Source organism: Nicotiana tabacum, chromosome 11 (genome assembly GCF_000715075.1).
Source record: "Nicotiana tabacum cultivar K326 chromosome 11, ASM71507v2, whole genome shotgun sequence".
Classification (NCBI taxonomy): domain Eukaryota; kingdom Viridiplantae; phylum Streptophyta; class Magnoliopsida; order Solanales; family Solanaceae; genus Nicotiana; species Nicotiana tabacum.
Genome location: NC_134090.1, coordinates 104,552,663 through 104,567,666, shown reverse-complemented (window position 1 = coordinate 104,567,666; position 15,004 = coordinate 104,552,663). Strand labels below are relative to the sequence as shown.

The 15,004-nt window shown below is 36.6% G+C and overlaps 2 protein-coding genes across 7 annotated transcripts; one reads left to right on the top strand and one right to left on the bottom strand.

The window, feature by feature from the left end:
* Positions 1-232: 232 nt before the first annotated feature.
* LOC107814071 (uncharacterized) lies at positions 233-11,014 on the top strand. Of its 6 annotated transcripts, XM_016639399.2 has the most exons (6): positions 246-368; positions 470-593; positions 1,209-1,494; positions 1,659-1,755; positions 4,195-4,303; positions 8,621-11,014. In XM_016639399.2, exons 3-6 carry the CDS (start codon positions 1,225-1,227, stop codon positions 8,694-8,696), a joined length of 552 nt encoding a protein of 183 aa, XP_016494885.1. In that variant the 5' UTR covers positions 246-368; positions 470-593; positions 1,209-1,224; the 3' UTR covers positions 8,697-11,014. The 6 variants fall into 6 exon arrangements, with proteins under 6 accessions (XP_075081440.1, XP_016494885.1, XP_075081442.1 ...); XM_075225339.1 differs by lacking the exon at positions 470-593 and having other exon boundaries at positions 233-368; positions 8,621-10,746; XM_075225341.1 differs by lacking the exon at positions 1,209-1,494 and having other exon boundaries at positions 8,621-10,746.
* Positions 11,015-12,081: 1,067 nt separating this feature from the next.
* Positions 12,082-14,631, bottom strand: LOC107822377 (ras-related protein RABH1e-like). The gene is made up of 6 exons (XM_016648910.2): positions 14,364-14,631; positions 13,574-13,644; positions 13,042-13,130; positions 12,830-12,941; positions 12,631-12,721; positions 12,082-12,470 (listed from the first exon to the last, which is right to left on the bottom strand). The coding sequence occupies exons 1-6, from the start codon at positions 14,478-14,480 to the stop codon at positions 12,327-12,329; spliced, it is 624 nt and encodes a 207-aa protein (XP_016504396.1). The 5' UTR covers positions 14,481-14,631; the 3' UTR covers positions 12,082-12,326.
* Positions 14,632-15,004: the final 373 nt, after the last annotated feature.

Here is a 15,004-nt window from a genome sequence, read left to right as displayed (position 1 = left end):
CCCAATAACTCTAATTCTTCGCTCTTCAGACATTATAACAAAATGCAAAATAACTACACGAAGAAATATTTCAGAAGACTTGAAAATGTTTATGAATGGATTTTTACAAAAATCCTTCGCCTCTTTAAATAAGGCAAAAACCAGTCCGGGGTTCAATTATTTGAGGTATAGCGCCGTAGCTCCAAGTGGGTAGGACCTAAAAAGCGAGACAACTGGCGAGTAAAATTTCCCCAGCTAAAAGAATCTTAAATTGAATGAACACACAATAAATGGAAGTCAGAAGGTTATTTTGGGCAACAATCACAGGGGATCAAAAGTTGCAGAGATGTTTGTCGTGATCATCAATGTCGCCATCAGGAGCTTTCCTGGTAAATTACCCTGCTCTTAGATATATCCCTTCTCCTATAAGATTCTACATCCACTCTCTTTCGTTTTCTCTTTTTCTGTACTTATACATACACACACACAGGGACGCACTTTTGTACCACCATATTATAGGTTCACGCATACAACACCTCATTGCAGATGAGAAAATAGACCTCTCGAAAATCTTTGAGATTTTCTCTACAATGGTGGTCAATTTTAGCCAAGAGGTGACGTTTCTCTAAATGACTGACACTTTCTTTTTGGGTTTAAATTAATCTGTTTTTCAAGTTTTTCTCCTCTAATTTTAGCTGCATTATGCTGAACTGTGATTATGGCATTATCTTGTTGCAATATTAACGTTTAGTTCAGTAGTAAATTATGTACTCCATGTTTGTGGATGTGTCTCTTTTTGTGTGTATTGATCAACTTATTTGCTACTATCGTTTGACTAGATACAAAATTTAAGAAAGAAAGAAAGACTTTTGAAACTTGTGGTCGAAACCATGCCTTAGACATAAGATATTTGTGTGATTATAGATCCTCTCTTTAAGTTAAAATGATAAATTTAATATTTCTAATACAAAAAATAGAAATGTGTCATTATTTTCGGCACAAACTAAAAAGGAACAAGTCTCACATAAATTGGGACAGAGGGAGTATTATTGTAAAGCTGGAATTTAATGAGTTCTTTTCGGCTTCAGCAGAAAATTTTCCCCATTTTGTTCCATAATACTGACTATTTAGGGCTCGCTTGTTAGATTCTAGCTTAATGTAGGTTTCTGTTTTATTCGAGTTCTTTGAATTATGTAGTAATGTCTTAGTTGTTCTTTCTATTTCGGCAGAGCCAAGATACAACGAATGCCTGCTGTATTACCTGATAAAGGAGTCATCAACGCACCCTGTGAATCATATATAAATTTGCCTAGTCTTTCAAGTCCAAGTTCTGTGAAAATTCCGATTTCTATGGATGCCCTATCAAGTTTCCAAAATAATGATAACCTAAAGAATGATAGCGCAAATGTTTATTCCACATATATTTTGAATATAGATATTGAGAAAGGAAAGCCCGAGGCTCTTCAATCCACTGAAGAAATGGGAGGAAATGTGATAACTGAGGATTCTTTAGCTGTAAGTTTGTAATTTACATTTTGGCATTACTGCAGGGGATGCTTTTTCTATGTTTACTCGGATATATTGCCAATTACAGTGCCTGATTTAAAACATGATCGTGTTATCTGATTTTGGATATTGACACTGTAATCTGAAACAATAACATATTGTTTGCTATTCAGATAATGTTGCAGAAAGAAATAGCATTGCAGATGGGAGGAAAGCTCATCCAGTTCCTAATGAATCACAACTTTGAGTTACCCAAGTTCACTATTAAAGGTAGATATCATTTTGCTCAACCAATTTGATGCCTGTTTTGCGAGGTTACTTTGACGTGCTCCATTGTCACTTTCCTCACTGCACATGTTTCAAATTCATTTTTTGCCAAATTAACTATATGAATGAATGCTTCTAATAAGCTTAATCTGCCAGCGAACCTCCCTACATCTTCCAATTCTTCCCTCCCTGCCTAACTAGATGATCTGCTAATGCTTCAGATAGATAAAAAGACTGTTCCTATTGGAAAGAAGAGCTATCTTAATTCATAACTAGAGCCGTAGTTATTCTAATGAATAGTATCAACATTGGACAGCATTAAAAATACCTCGTAAAACTGGTATTCATACCCTTTAAAGTCAAGAAAACTAATATAGCTATATCTTAAGTAATGTTTAGATTAATTTTATTAAGTCTAGGTTTCATAGTATATAATATTATGTATATTCTTAATAATTGTGTCATAATTAGAATCTTGGTAATTAGCAAACTTTTCTTATTTGATGTTGCTTGTGATTTTCTTATTTCATTTCGTGTAATCTAAACCCGTGTGTTAGAATCCCTCTACACGTTTTTTCTCACCAATTCAGTAAGAGTTTTCTCTCTTTTTTTCCTCTTTGCTTTACATGGTATTAGAATGAAATCTAAGTAGCTTCCATCCTAAGTTGCTCGTGGGTGCGGGTGTACTACACGGGTGCGGATCTACATGTTGGATCCTTCAAGATGTAAATTCTAAAATTTAGGGATACACATCCTAGTACGGATACGGATGCAGGGATCCGGCTAAAAGTAATTCAAAACAATAAAAATATGAAAATATATCTAAATTATGAGAAATTTTGTGGAATACTTACGTATAGCTTGTGAGTGTGGATTTCTTTTTTATTGTTGTAGCTAAGTAAATGATTGATTTCCTAGATAAGGTATGCTATTTTCTTCAAGTTTACCCTAGTTTTGATTCTGATTCGGGAATCAAATTATATCTCGTCTCGAATTTTTCCGTCCGTCGTGGTCAAAGTACCCAAAATTGTTTGACCAGATCCGGTACGGATCCTATACCCGCACTCGTACTAATGTCATGTCGACACGGGTGCGGCACCTAAACTGCCATGTCGGAGCAACTTAGCCGTCCACTGGAGGGTGGCCTTATGCTACTCGTCCTACTAAAGTTCTGTTGTGTAGTTTTACTAGTTTTTTCTTCTCCGATCACAGGTTCGCTGGCATTACATATCATCTGACCAATGTTCTTTGGGGTTCCATCTTGTTGAGGTGAACATATTTTTGAGGGTCTTTTTATGTCTTCGACAAGTCAGCAAGTCCAGTTTTCCCAGTCAGTGTCATATCATCGCAACCATGTCATTGCATAATCTAAACCCCTTTGTATATAAGTAGCCCTTTATATGTTGTTCAACACTAATTCAGTGAAAGTTTACTCTCTTCTTTCCTCATTTCACACATTGATCTGAAATATCTTAGCAGAAAGATCATATATATTTTCTGAGAGATCTTAGCAGTAATATTATGTATTGCTGCTTTGTTTCCACCTGCCAAACCTCTGACGCTTATAAAAATAGCAGGTCTGATGAGAGGAAAGAGTACTCAATAAATGAAGTTGCTAGTTATATTACATAGGTTTGCCTTATGCTATAAAAGTTTAAGGATCTTTACCTTTACTTAATGGCACGAAAGCAAAGTTTAAAAAACTAATGTATTTACATTAGCATGAAGTTGTCCAATTGCGTCAATTTTTTTTCCCCTGTGACCACCAAATATTTTGTCCGTTGCTCGATTATCCAAAAGGGAGCTAAATTTGAACTTTAAAATCAATAGGCTAAACCATAAATCCCAGCTACCCCATTTGATGGAAAAGCCCTTACAGCATTATCGCTAATCAATTCCATTCTCATTTATCTGGGAGTACGGATTTAATCCTTTTTGCTTTTTCCTGAACACTCGCTTTAAAAATGTGCATGTTGGTATTGAAGATCGATACGGTACCGTCATTTTGTACTGCTAATCAAGTTCTCAAGCTTTTACCATCATCACTGGTTGAATTAACTTTGTAATCCGTTATCCTTGGATCAGTCAGTTCTAGTGTGACTTCTCATTGTGTCCCCCAACAAGGTTGACATGATGAGTAGTCTGATTACAAGGACAAGGCTCCAACAGACTTCCTGCTTAAGGGGAAAAAGACTAGGTCTTTCACTTCATATCAAGACCTGAACGATACCCTTTACAGATTCGGTCAAGAGGAAGAAACTTGTAACATCGTAACCGCTCAAATTTTTAAATTGATTCAATTATGAAATAACATGACATGTGATCTTGGGAATTTCCTGTGACTTCAATCCTAAATCTGTCAGAAACCTAGGACATTCATTTTGAGCATTATTTGTACGATGCGATAGGCGTTTTACAAATGTTTCTTGTTTTATGTAACAGATAAATGGGTGGCTGATAAAATCTTTGATACTTCTAGCAACAGAGTGAGAAAATACAAGCGCACTGCATCATTTAATTCAAGAAGAGTTGTTCTCCTCTTCTCTGTACTGTAAGCTTATTCCTGTTTTATTTATTTATTTTGTTTCTGTTCGGGCACTATAAACACCTGCATCTTTTGAAGTTAATCTTGATCTTCTGCAATCTATTTGTTGATGCAGTAATCAATATTGAATTATTTAGACTTTTGAGTTGGACTACCAAAAACTGTGACAATTAGTTGCCGGGTGCAGTTGCACCTATAAGTAAATAACTCTATATTTGCGTGCATGAACGAATCAACAAGGCCATGTGCCTAACCAACTTAAACTTTCAAGGAAAGATGAGTGTATCAAAAACTAAGAATTAAAGCGTATAGGCTGCAGAATGAATTAAAGAAGCTATGTTTTATTAATGTGGAAGGATCTCTTTATATAGAGCAGAATTACAGCAGAATAGATATAGAAAGATATACATAAAGATACAGAAAGTTCAGATACAATTATTAACCTAACAAACTCCTAAAGTAACGGCTAACAAAAGGAAACAAAAAGATACAGAAGATAATCAAAAGCTCCTATGTTAAAGGAAACAGTTGAACCAAAGTCAGGAGGCCTTTATACGCCCCCGCAAGGTGGGACCGATGTCAACAAGACCCAACTTGGGATAAATACGCATAAATTGCAGAAAAGGACAGTGGCTTTGTAAGAATATCTTCAATTTGATCTGCAGAATTAAGATGATGGACCTCAAGAACCTTAGACTGCACAAGCTGACGAACAAAGTGAAAATCGATCGCAATATGTTTCATACGGCTGTGAAAAACCGGATTGGCACAGATCTAAGTAGTGCTCATGTTGTCACAGAGAACCCCAGGAGGACCTGACAGCGTAAAGTAAAGCTCATGAAGCAAGTTGGTGAGCCAGACAACTTCAGAAGTTGTAGCAGCAACAGCTCTGTATTCGGCCTCAGTAGACAACCTAGAAACAGGACGTTGCTTCTTAGAAGACCATGAGATGGGAGAATCACCAAGATAAACAACATACCCCGTGATAGAGGTTCGATCAAGTGGGTCACCAGCCCAGTCTGGATCTGAATAAGCAACCAATTGAGCAGTAGATTTTAGCAAGCTTAATACCAATATGAGCAGTGTGATAAAGATATCTCATACTCAAAAGACACTTGATAGCTCTCTAATGAGAAACACCAGGTTGATGCATATTGAGATAATTTACCTACTGTAAAGGCAATGTCAGCCAAGTAAAGGATAGGTAATGAAGCTTTCCAATGACTCGACGATAAAGAGTGCCATCAACTTTGGAATTGTCAGGAGAAGTTTCAAAGGTACATGTCATAGGGGTGGGAACGCGTTTGCATTCAGCCATGTTAACATCTTGGAGGTCTTTGACATACTTATGCCGAGATAGGAGCAAACCATTTGTTGTGTGAGTAAGCTCAATGCCAAGAAAGTAATGAAGCAACCCTAGATCTTTAAGGGAGAACCGTAAAGACAAAGCATCAATAATGGACACCCTGTGGCTAGTTACCCGTCACAATGATATCATCCACATAAACAAGAATGTAAACAGTAAGTCCAAATAATTTGGAATAAAACCAAGGGTAACAAGATGATTTTCAGCTTAGTGTACCAAGCTCGTGGAGCTTGTTTCAGACTGTAGATTGCTTTATTAAGCTTACATACATGAGCATGATGCTGAGTTGATTCAAAACCTGTAGGCTGCTTCATGTAGACCTCGTCTTCAAGCTTTCCTTGTAAGAAGGCGTTATTAACATTCAACTGGTGAATGGGCCAGAATAGTTGATTGGCAATAGCAAGAGCTAAACGAACAGTTGTGGGTTTAGCCACCGGACTAAAGTGGAATGATAGTCTAAATCAGGTCATTGAGTGAACCTTTTCGCAACACGTCTTGCCTTGTACCTGTTAACTGTTAACTGATCCTAAACAACCATCTGCAATCAACCACATTCCATGAGAGATCACTAGGTACTAAATACCATGTCCTGTTTCTGACTAAAACATCAAATTCAGACTACGTAGCAGTTTGTAATGAGGGTAGGATTGGGCTTGTTTGAAGGTATTTGGTATAGGACTATAGGTTTAGATATGGGGGTGGATTGAATTGAGAGATGTAATTGCTTGGGTTCAGACTCTTAGTCTAAGACCGTGTGACCATTAGGTGACGAGGGGGAGGGTGATTAGAGTTGGTCGGGAGCGAGAGTTGGTCAGGGTTTGGTGCAGGTTGTTGAGGGAGGGTGCTTCGGCATTAGTAGGTTATGGTGATAGGTGGGTTGGATCTTGGAGGAGCCGTGGAGGTGGGTTGGTTTGGAATTAAGGATGGGTTTCGCTTATCTTGGCCAGAAGGGTTAGTTTTGGGTGGTGAAAATTGAGATGAAGTAGAGTGAGAAAACGAGGAGGAGAGATGATTACCTGAACGTGAAGATGAACGCATAGGGAAAGGAGGAGCATTCGATGACTGTTTATGCATGGAAATCGAAGATGGCAATTCAAAACTTGCACTTAAAGGAGATATATTAGTATATATTCCTTTTTAAAACTGATCTTTAACTAATATATCCCATGCTGGAAGTTTATTAGTATCCTTATACAGGGGCGGCTCAACAGTATTTGTGGCCTAAAGCCAAATATTGATTAGAGGCCTTAAGCATTATTTTTTTATTTAAAAACACCATATATATATATATATATATATATATATATATATATATTACACACACACACACTTACTTTTTCTGTTTTCTAATGTTTTGATGAAATAATTAATAACTCTTATAATTGGTTTCTCCTAATAATCCTTTTGGTGACTGTATTATAGTTTTAGTTTTTTTATTCTTTTTTGAGTTTTCGAATTACCATATTCATATTTTCTAATTGACATATTAAAATTCTAATAAAGAATTAAAAAAACAATATATAACTGTAAAGTAAATTTAACATAAACAAAAAATACGCTTGAAAGTTAGATAATGGAATCTCACTCAAAGAAAATTGATGACTTGATTTCAGAATATATTCTACCTGCTTCAGTAATTCAATAATATCAAAAGTGCACAATATATTCTATTAATAGTGCTCTTAAGCTATGATTTTCAGAGAATAATACTAAGTTACTAACTTATCAGACTTGAACTCGAAAAAAATAAACGGGAATATAGAAGTATATAAATGTTGTGTAAGAGATTGACTCTTCAACAAACCAAAAAAGAGTTAATAGTGTAAAATATACTACTTTACATGTTTTCTGATTGAAAAAAAGAAAAAGTGGAATATAATTATTTCACTTGATAGATCTTTTCACACATAAACGGCTTGGAAGAGTTTACTTAAAAGTATTGTAATTGTTTTTCCAAAAAAAAAAAAAGAAGAACAAATTAACCTATTAACGTATTATTGATTAAAAAAATAGGGCCTCCCAAATTTAGGGGCCTAAAGCACGTGCTTTAGGTGCTTCACTCTAAAGCCGGCAGTGCCTTATATTTTTGGAAAATATCTGCAAAGGGATAATTATTTTCAAGAAATACCACATCTCGGGAAAAATATATTTTAGAGGTGACGTGATCAAAACATTGACGAGAATATTTATTTGAAAAAACCTAAATAATAAAGGTTGTTGATTTTGGTAAATGGAACCACTGAACTATGTCTGATCAAACATATGTAAGTTTAAACTATCTATTCATTGAAAAAGAAGCACTTTAGAACAGTGATAGTCATTGCTGCTGGATGGAATAGGCAACTACATATTGTTCTTAAACGATCTTCTAGGAGAAATGTTGATGAAGATCTCATGTCAGATAACTGCAAACATTTGTTAGAAGAAAAATAGGAATTTTGCATTCATAATGTTGGCTGGGTTGAAGAATGAAGCAATCTAGAACTTGGCCAGTCACTATAAGAAACTACATACTATGTTTGAAGAATTCTTCAAAGAGAACTGTTGGCCACTTAGTCTAGAACTTGGCTAAAGAAGTAAGAAATGCTGATCTACATTGCTCTAAGAGTTGTCTGTTGTTATGTGTTCCTTCTTTTTTTTGGGTTTGTGTGTTGGTATACTACTTAATAGAACAAATATGCCTTTCTTTATTAAGACTTATGTCACCTAGGCAGGACTAAAAGGAGACTTTTCACAATATAAATTATCCCTTCTTGATATCTGCTTTGAAGTTTTGGTTTGTTTGCAGAAACATGCTCTCTGTGAGTTAATATGGGCTCTCCAAATCTGGAACTTATGCACATTAGTTGTCTCTGTGTGTGTGTTTGAATTGTGTGTATTTGGAATTTTGTGTGCTCCTATTCTTACTCGGACTTCATATATGTAACGTGTTTTGGTTCATTTCTCTTTTCTTGCAGCTCAAGCGTGGGAACGGTTATACTAATATTTCTGACTCTAAGAGTTAGAATGAATGTGAATGGCTCTGGTGTTTGATGGCGGCTTTTATCATCTTCCAGCCACCGTATTTGTAAAATAAATCTTTCCCGGAATTTTTGCTTTCTTTCTAAAGAATAAGATCGACGACGCCGAAATTTGGTCGATGACATGTCCAGTGTTGATAAATTAAAAGGAGATGCCAGGGACTTCCTTAATGCCAAAAGATCTGGCCAGTCGGTGGACGATGTTGCAAAAGAAGTTGGCAACTGTAATGTGACTGAAACAGCTAATGGAGAATTAAATAAGGCTAATGCTGGCCAACAGAAATCTGCTGAAGGAATTTCTGATGATAATCGAACAGGATCAAAGGTTGTTAATGGTCAAGCTAACGTAATGGAAACTGTGACAGGGGCATTGCAAGATGCTACTGATCATGAAAAGCAGACTGTCAATGTAGAGGCTAAATTTCCAAATGCTCAAGCTGAAAGGGAGTAGGGATTTGAGCAGGGGACTCTGGCTCAGGGAACTGCTGTTGCACCTGTTAAGCCAGTGGACAAAGCAGCAGTAGAATGTGCTGAAGGTGTTGGTCAATTCAGGACTGCTTCTAAGTCCCCTTCAGTTACTGGACAGGTTAATACACAGCAGAAACAGTCTAATGTTCTGCAAGTATCAGGCCCAAAGGATGTTGTTGATCGAGGTGAGGTATCTGCACAATTTGGCAAGGACAAGGTTGGTACTGGTGCTTTGCAAGCTGCAGCTAATGCTAAATGTCCTGATGCTCGAGCAACCAATGCCAAGAACCATGCAACTAATGGTGCTTTGGTCACATTAAATACCTCTGTTTTTGATGTTCCATCACAATCAGTTGAAACCTACAGCGACTTTGAAGGTGAAGCTGGGTAGATTTTTCTGTCAACTGGAAACAATGATGAATTTATCCAAGCAAAAGTGATCAAATCTAAATTTTGGTTACAACAACGTGAAGAGGATGACGAATACGAGGATTGGGGTGATGGTCAGGGTTTTCATCTGAAGAAGCTGATCAGGAGGTCGATCAAGAGAGTGCAGGTGAAGATCTTGACTGTCTAGCAATGGCAAAATATGATGAGGGACCAGTAGCAAGTCATAAGAGCAAATTGAATATCAACGCTCCAATATTTTTGCCCAGAAATTCTCCAAATGGAAGCTTGAAGCGAACTGCAACAACACATACAAAGCAGTTAGTCCTAGCTGAAACTGATCAAACAGCTGCTACAATAAAATCTGGGCAGCAACATATTGTAACAGATAATCCAATCTTCGATGCAATGGAGCAACAACTTAATCAAAATGATCCAGTTATTAAACCTACTGCTGATCGCACATCAACAGTAACAACAATTTCTGGGCAACAACAAATTGTGACAACCACTCCTACTATTACACCAGCGGAAAGAAAACTATTGGATGCAATGGTAAGCTCAAAGCCTGCTAGCTCATTAAATCTTACTGCTTTAAGCACTGGTCGAGTGAATTATAGCAGGAACAAAATGCAAAGCATATTACAACACAAAAACAAGGCAGCGTTGGTTAATAAACAGGATGGAAACAGTGTGGTAATTCAAGAACATGTTCAAGACTTGCAAAATCAGGTGTTTGTGGGCAGAGATACATATGAAGAAGGTGAAGAAGATGATATTCTAAATCAATGCAGGGCAGAGGCAACAAGAAAAGGTGATTTGTCACCTATGCATAGCAGAAAAAATAGGAAATCTCATACAAGGAAAAATAGTTGGGACGACAAGGTTAGTGATTTTTTAAATGTTAGGCGACTCCCAATGAGAGTTGCCAAACAAAAGAAGGCCGCCCCAACTACATCTACAAAGTCCAATCGTTCAAAAAAGAAATCATGAATTTTGAATACATCTTGAAGAATTGGGATTGTGATGAAAAAGAGTTACAAATTGAAGAAATTACAAGTTCGGACAAGAAGGGACAACATTTTAATTCCTTCATCATTTTATTCTACCATTATATTAGTATTCTCATTTGTAATATCATCACAGAGTATGTTATAAACTCTGTGATGATCATTGAATATTTGGTAATTTCCAGCTCTTATTTTTTACATGCATGCTAGTAGGTGAGGCTACTTAAAGCCTCAATAGGAATAGTAAGGTAAGGTTTAGCCCGGTTAGTGTTGCCTTGGTCCTATGCCTTTGGAAAATATCCTCAAGGTTATGAGATTATATGCTCTCGTGAGACTTTGCCGGCAGCTACCCCATGAATCCTCGACATGAGGCTGCCATCATAAGGCAATGTGAGGCGCAGAGGAGTGATTATATAGCCAAGGCATATGGGTAACAATACCGGTGCTATTGTCCCCCTTATTTGTACTCTTCCTAATTGTTGTATTTTTCTTTTCTCTTGTTAATAAAAAACTAGCCCTAGGCGCTTGCGTAGCGGATTGCCAAAAAAAAAAAGTGTCTAATACACACCGCTTTTGACCAGGACTCAGCATGTGTAAAACACCACGATAGAAGCGCGTCTACTAATAAAAATACTGTCTAATTATTTATTTTATGCCATGTGTCTGCAATCTCCTCATCTTCCCCATCCTTCCTGTATCTCTCTCTTCCGCTAGCCAACACCTCCCCCCACCAAATCCCTTCTTTTTCTTTTTCTTTCTGATTTTCTCTTAAATATACATATTTTGTATTAATCTCAAGCTTCCAATCTATTTTGAAGAGGAGGCTGAATTTTTTATTCTGAAAGTTGGTGGTGGCGATGACAACCATGGAAATGACAAACAAAATTTTAGAAGAGAGCTATAAATGAAAATAGTCCGTTTATGTCTTTGTTGATGTAGATAAGCTTCAATAGATATGGTACCCAAGCAGTTGTAATTTTCGATCTACCTTTGCCATTGTTGCATTTGTTTTAACAATGGCCTTGTTGTGGTGATGATACGGTGGTGTGAGCCATGGCTTATTGGCTTTTGATGTTTTTATTTCTTTTTGGGATTAAATCATTTGGGCTCCTAATTTTTGGGTTGAATTGTGTGTTCTAATTTTTTGGGTGGTCCGTGGAGGAGGAGATGGAGGTGGAAGAGATGGGGTTGGAGAAGATGAGGGTATATGTGTAATTTTATATTTTTTGTTTTATTTATTTATGTTAATGACACGTGTCACGACCTTATTGGTGCGTGACATTACCCATATTTAGGTAAAGTGGTCAAGAAAAAAGTGGGGTGTATTAGACACACTTTTAAAAAGTTGAGTGTGTAATGTTATTTGTGTCCACAGAAAGTGTGTAACAGGGATTTGAACCATTGTTCGAGTGCCAACTTATGTATTTTGCCATTATGAAGATATATCGTTAGATTCAAAAAGATGCACCTCGATCATCATTGTCTGTGCGTGTGTTGTGAGAACTTTGACAAATGAAAAAGAACTCCCCCCGATATGTTAAGTGGCGTATCAATAAATAATAGGTGGTACAACAAGCTAAAATGAATGTAAAATACATTGACTTATCCAGAACAAAAAAGGTTCCTGAACTAGCTAGGAACCATTAAACACAGGGAGTTTTAAACAAAAATGCGATGACACTAACAAACGCGTCCTCAATGGTCAGACTGTCTTCGGCTACCTCTTTGATGGAGTTGTACATCATAGAAGAAAAAGCCTACATTCTTTTAAGTACAATCTAGCATGCACAATCTCCCCCTTGCTGCTCATTTTGGGATGTATTTGTGGTAGGCTTCAAATTAACGTCCACCATATCTTCCCCTTTTGTGGATGATAGTGTCTCCATCCCAGGTAACGCAGCAGCAATCTTTCGGAATAGAGGCTGCAATATTCAATTTCATATTCTTAGGATCATGCAATTTGAGTATGAAAAAAATGATGCCATTCTGAGCAGAATTAAGTGAGATCAGGATATGATATGTAATTTGACTGATGGGCAAAAGAATTTCTTGAATGATAATTGCACTTAAGAGTGTGTGTACCTTGATATTGAATCCAGCTTTAGCACTGGTTTCTATATACATTACTCCAACTTCACGAGCCTTAGCATCTCCTTCTTCTGTGGAGACTTGCCTGGCGTAAGATAAATGAAAAAGATCCATACACTAGTGAGAGGCCGAAACATTTTAGTCATACCCAGCCAGTTGTCAAAAGGAAAACATCGATCCATCCACACCATACCTTTTATCAACAAGATCAGTTTTGTTCCCAACAAGAACAATAATGACATCACTGCCACGTTCAGTACGTACTTCCTCAATCCACTTTGAAGTGTTAAGAAATGATTGGCGGTCTGCAGATATATATATATATATATATATATATATATGATGATTATCTTGAGTTTAGTTGATGGAATATGTAGAAATATTCTACGTCAAGAAATCACTTACTGGCAACATCATATACAATGACAGCAACAGAAGAATCTCTAATGTAGCTCGGAATAAGACTCCTAAATCTCTCTTGACCAGCAGTATCCCTGCGCGATAATGCTTTAATTAGAACAAATAAAATAAGATGATTTTATTGGGCAAGACTCTGTTTGCCCAATATCGTCAACACAACAGATTTGAGACTATTTCCGATCCTAAGCAAAGCATGTAAGCTTTTCTCCAAGTTTGCTATTTTCTCATATCACCTAACATAAGAATAACTGAATAACAAAAGCAGATGGAACACAGACGTGCATTTGAAAACTATTAGTCTTTATAAAGACTATTCTAGCTATAATTAATTCACGCTTCTCTTTCACATTTTCGAGTACACCCTACAGATAAGTTTAAAATAAATAATATTAGCTGAAACAATCTAGCTAATCAAAACTAAAAACAAGAGAGAGAGAGGGAGGGAGAGAGAGAGAGAGAGAGAGAGAGAGAGAGAGAGAGAGAGAGAGAGAGAGAGAGAGAGAGAGAGAGAGCCTACCAGAGCTGCAAGCGAACTGTTCGATCTTCAAGGTACATTGTCTTTGATAAAAAATCAATGCCAATGGTAGCCTGCATATATAGGGGGAAAACACTGATTTAATTGATAATCTGGAAGCAATGTATCCATCCAAAACCATCATAAAGGATGGTAAAATTTGATCACTTTTAAAAACTGAGTTTTCTCAAATAGACAGTATCACGCACAGCTGTAAGTCATGTATTCAGAAATAGAACAGAAATCAGGAAAAGATTTTTTTTCCTAGTCAATCACTTCAATCCTTTAAGTCCTCATATACTTTCTCATTCAGATTGAAGCCCTCACAGAAATAGGGTGGATGTAGAGTATATGTGTTAAAATTCACTAAATAAGTTTTTTTTTTAAAAAAAATTGACTTTGAACCCAGTAAATCAAATGATTTATGATTGTATTTCAAACTCAAAACACATGAAGTTCAAATCCTAGATCCGGCTCTGCATACAAAGCTAGAAAGCTCTTTGCGTCTTTTCAATATACAATCCCTTCAGTAGCTAGAAAGCTTTCGTTACCATTTTAATTAAAGTTTCAGTCTTTTATCATAGGAACCATACAGGGGTATTCTGCACTTTGGTATATTCATTTTAGAAGAAGCGTTATCATAGGGGAAATCAAATAACTCAAAAAATAAAAATCCAAGCATCAAATTCTCCCTATAATTAACATATGGATGGCTTATCAAGAACGGTACAAAAACTGAACATTAAATTATATATATGCTGACGAAACAAAAAAAAAATTAGAAAGAGGAGACCTGATAAGTGGTGTCGAATTTATCGTACATGAAGCGAGTAATGATGCTGGTTTTGCCCACAGATTGATCTCCCAAAAACACCAGCTTGTACTTTGCTAATGGCGACACCACCGCCATTTTTGGGTTTTCCTTATCACAAACTAAACTTCCTGAGATGATGAGATCTGAAAGAGAAAGAAAAGAGAGAAAATTAAGGAAAAGAGAGACGCAGGCTCTCTGCTTGCCTTTGAATTATCAATTTATATACCGCTCTCTCAAGAAACCGCCAACTAATTAAACGACCGCCCGCTCAATTTGCCTTTAGAAATACTTAATTAAAAGTTAATAGAGTCAAATATCTTTGCAACAGTTTCGTTCGTTCCGAATATTTTTAATATTATAGCAAAGTATTTGATAATAGGCGAAATCTAGGTGATTTAGCTATTGTTTATGCTTCCGCTTGATTATATTCCAATGACATATTATGGTTAATGATGAAAAATAGGCTTTAATTGTGATATGTATACATTGCAGGATGATGAGCCTATATGATGCTTTCAAGAGGATACTGGAATGATTTATGAGCAAGAACAACCCCTCGGAGTTGAGTGCGCGCAAGGACGAGATGAAAAAATGGACGAAATCAAGCTCCAGGTGCGCGA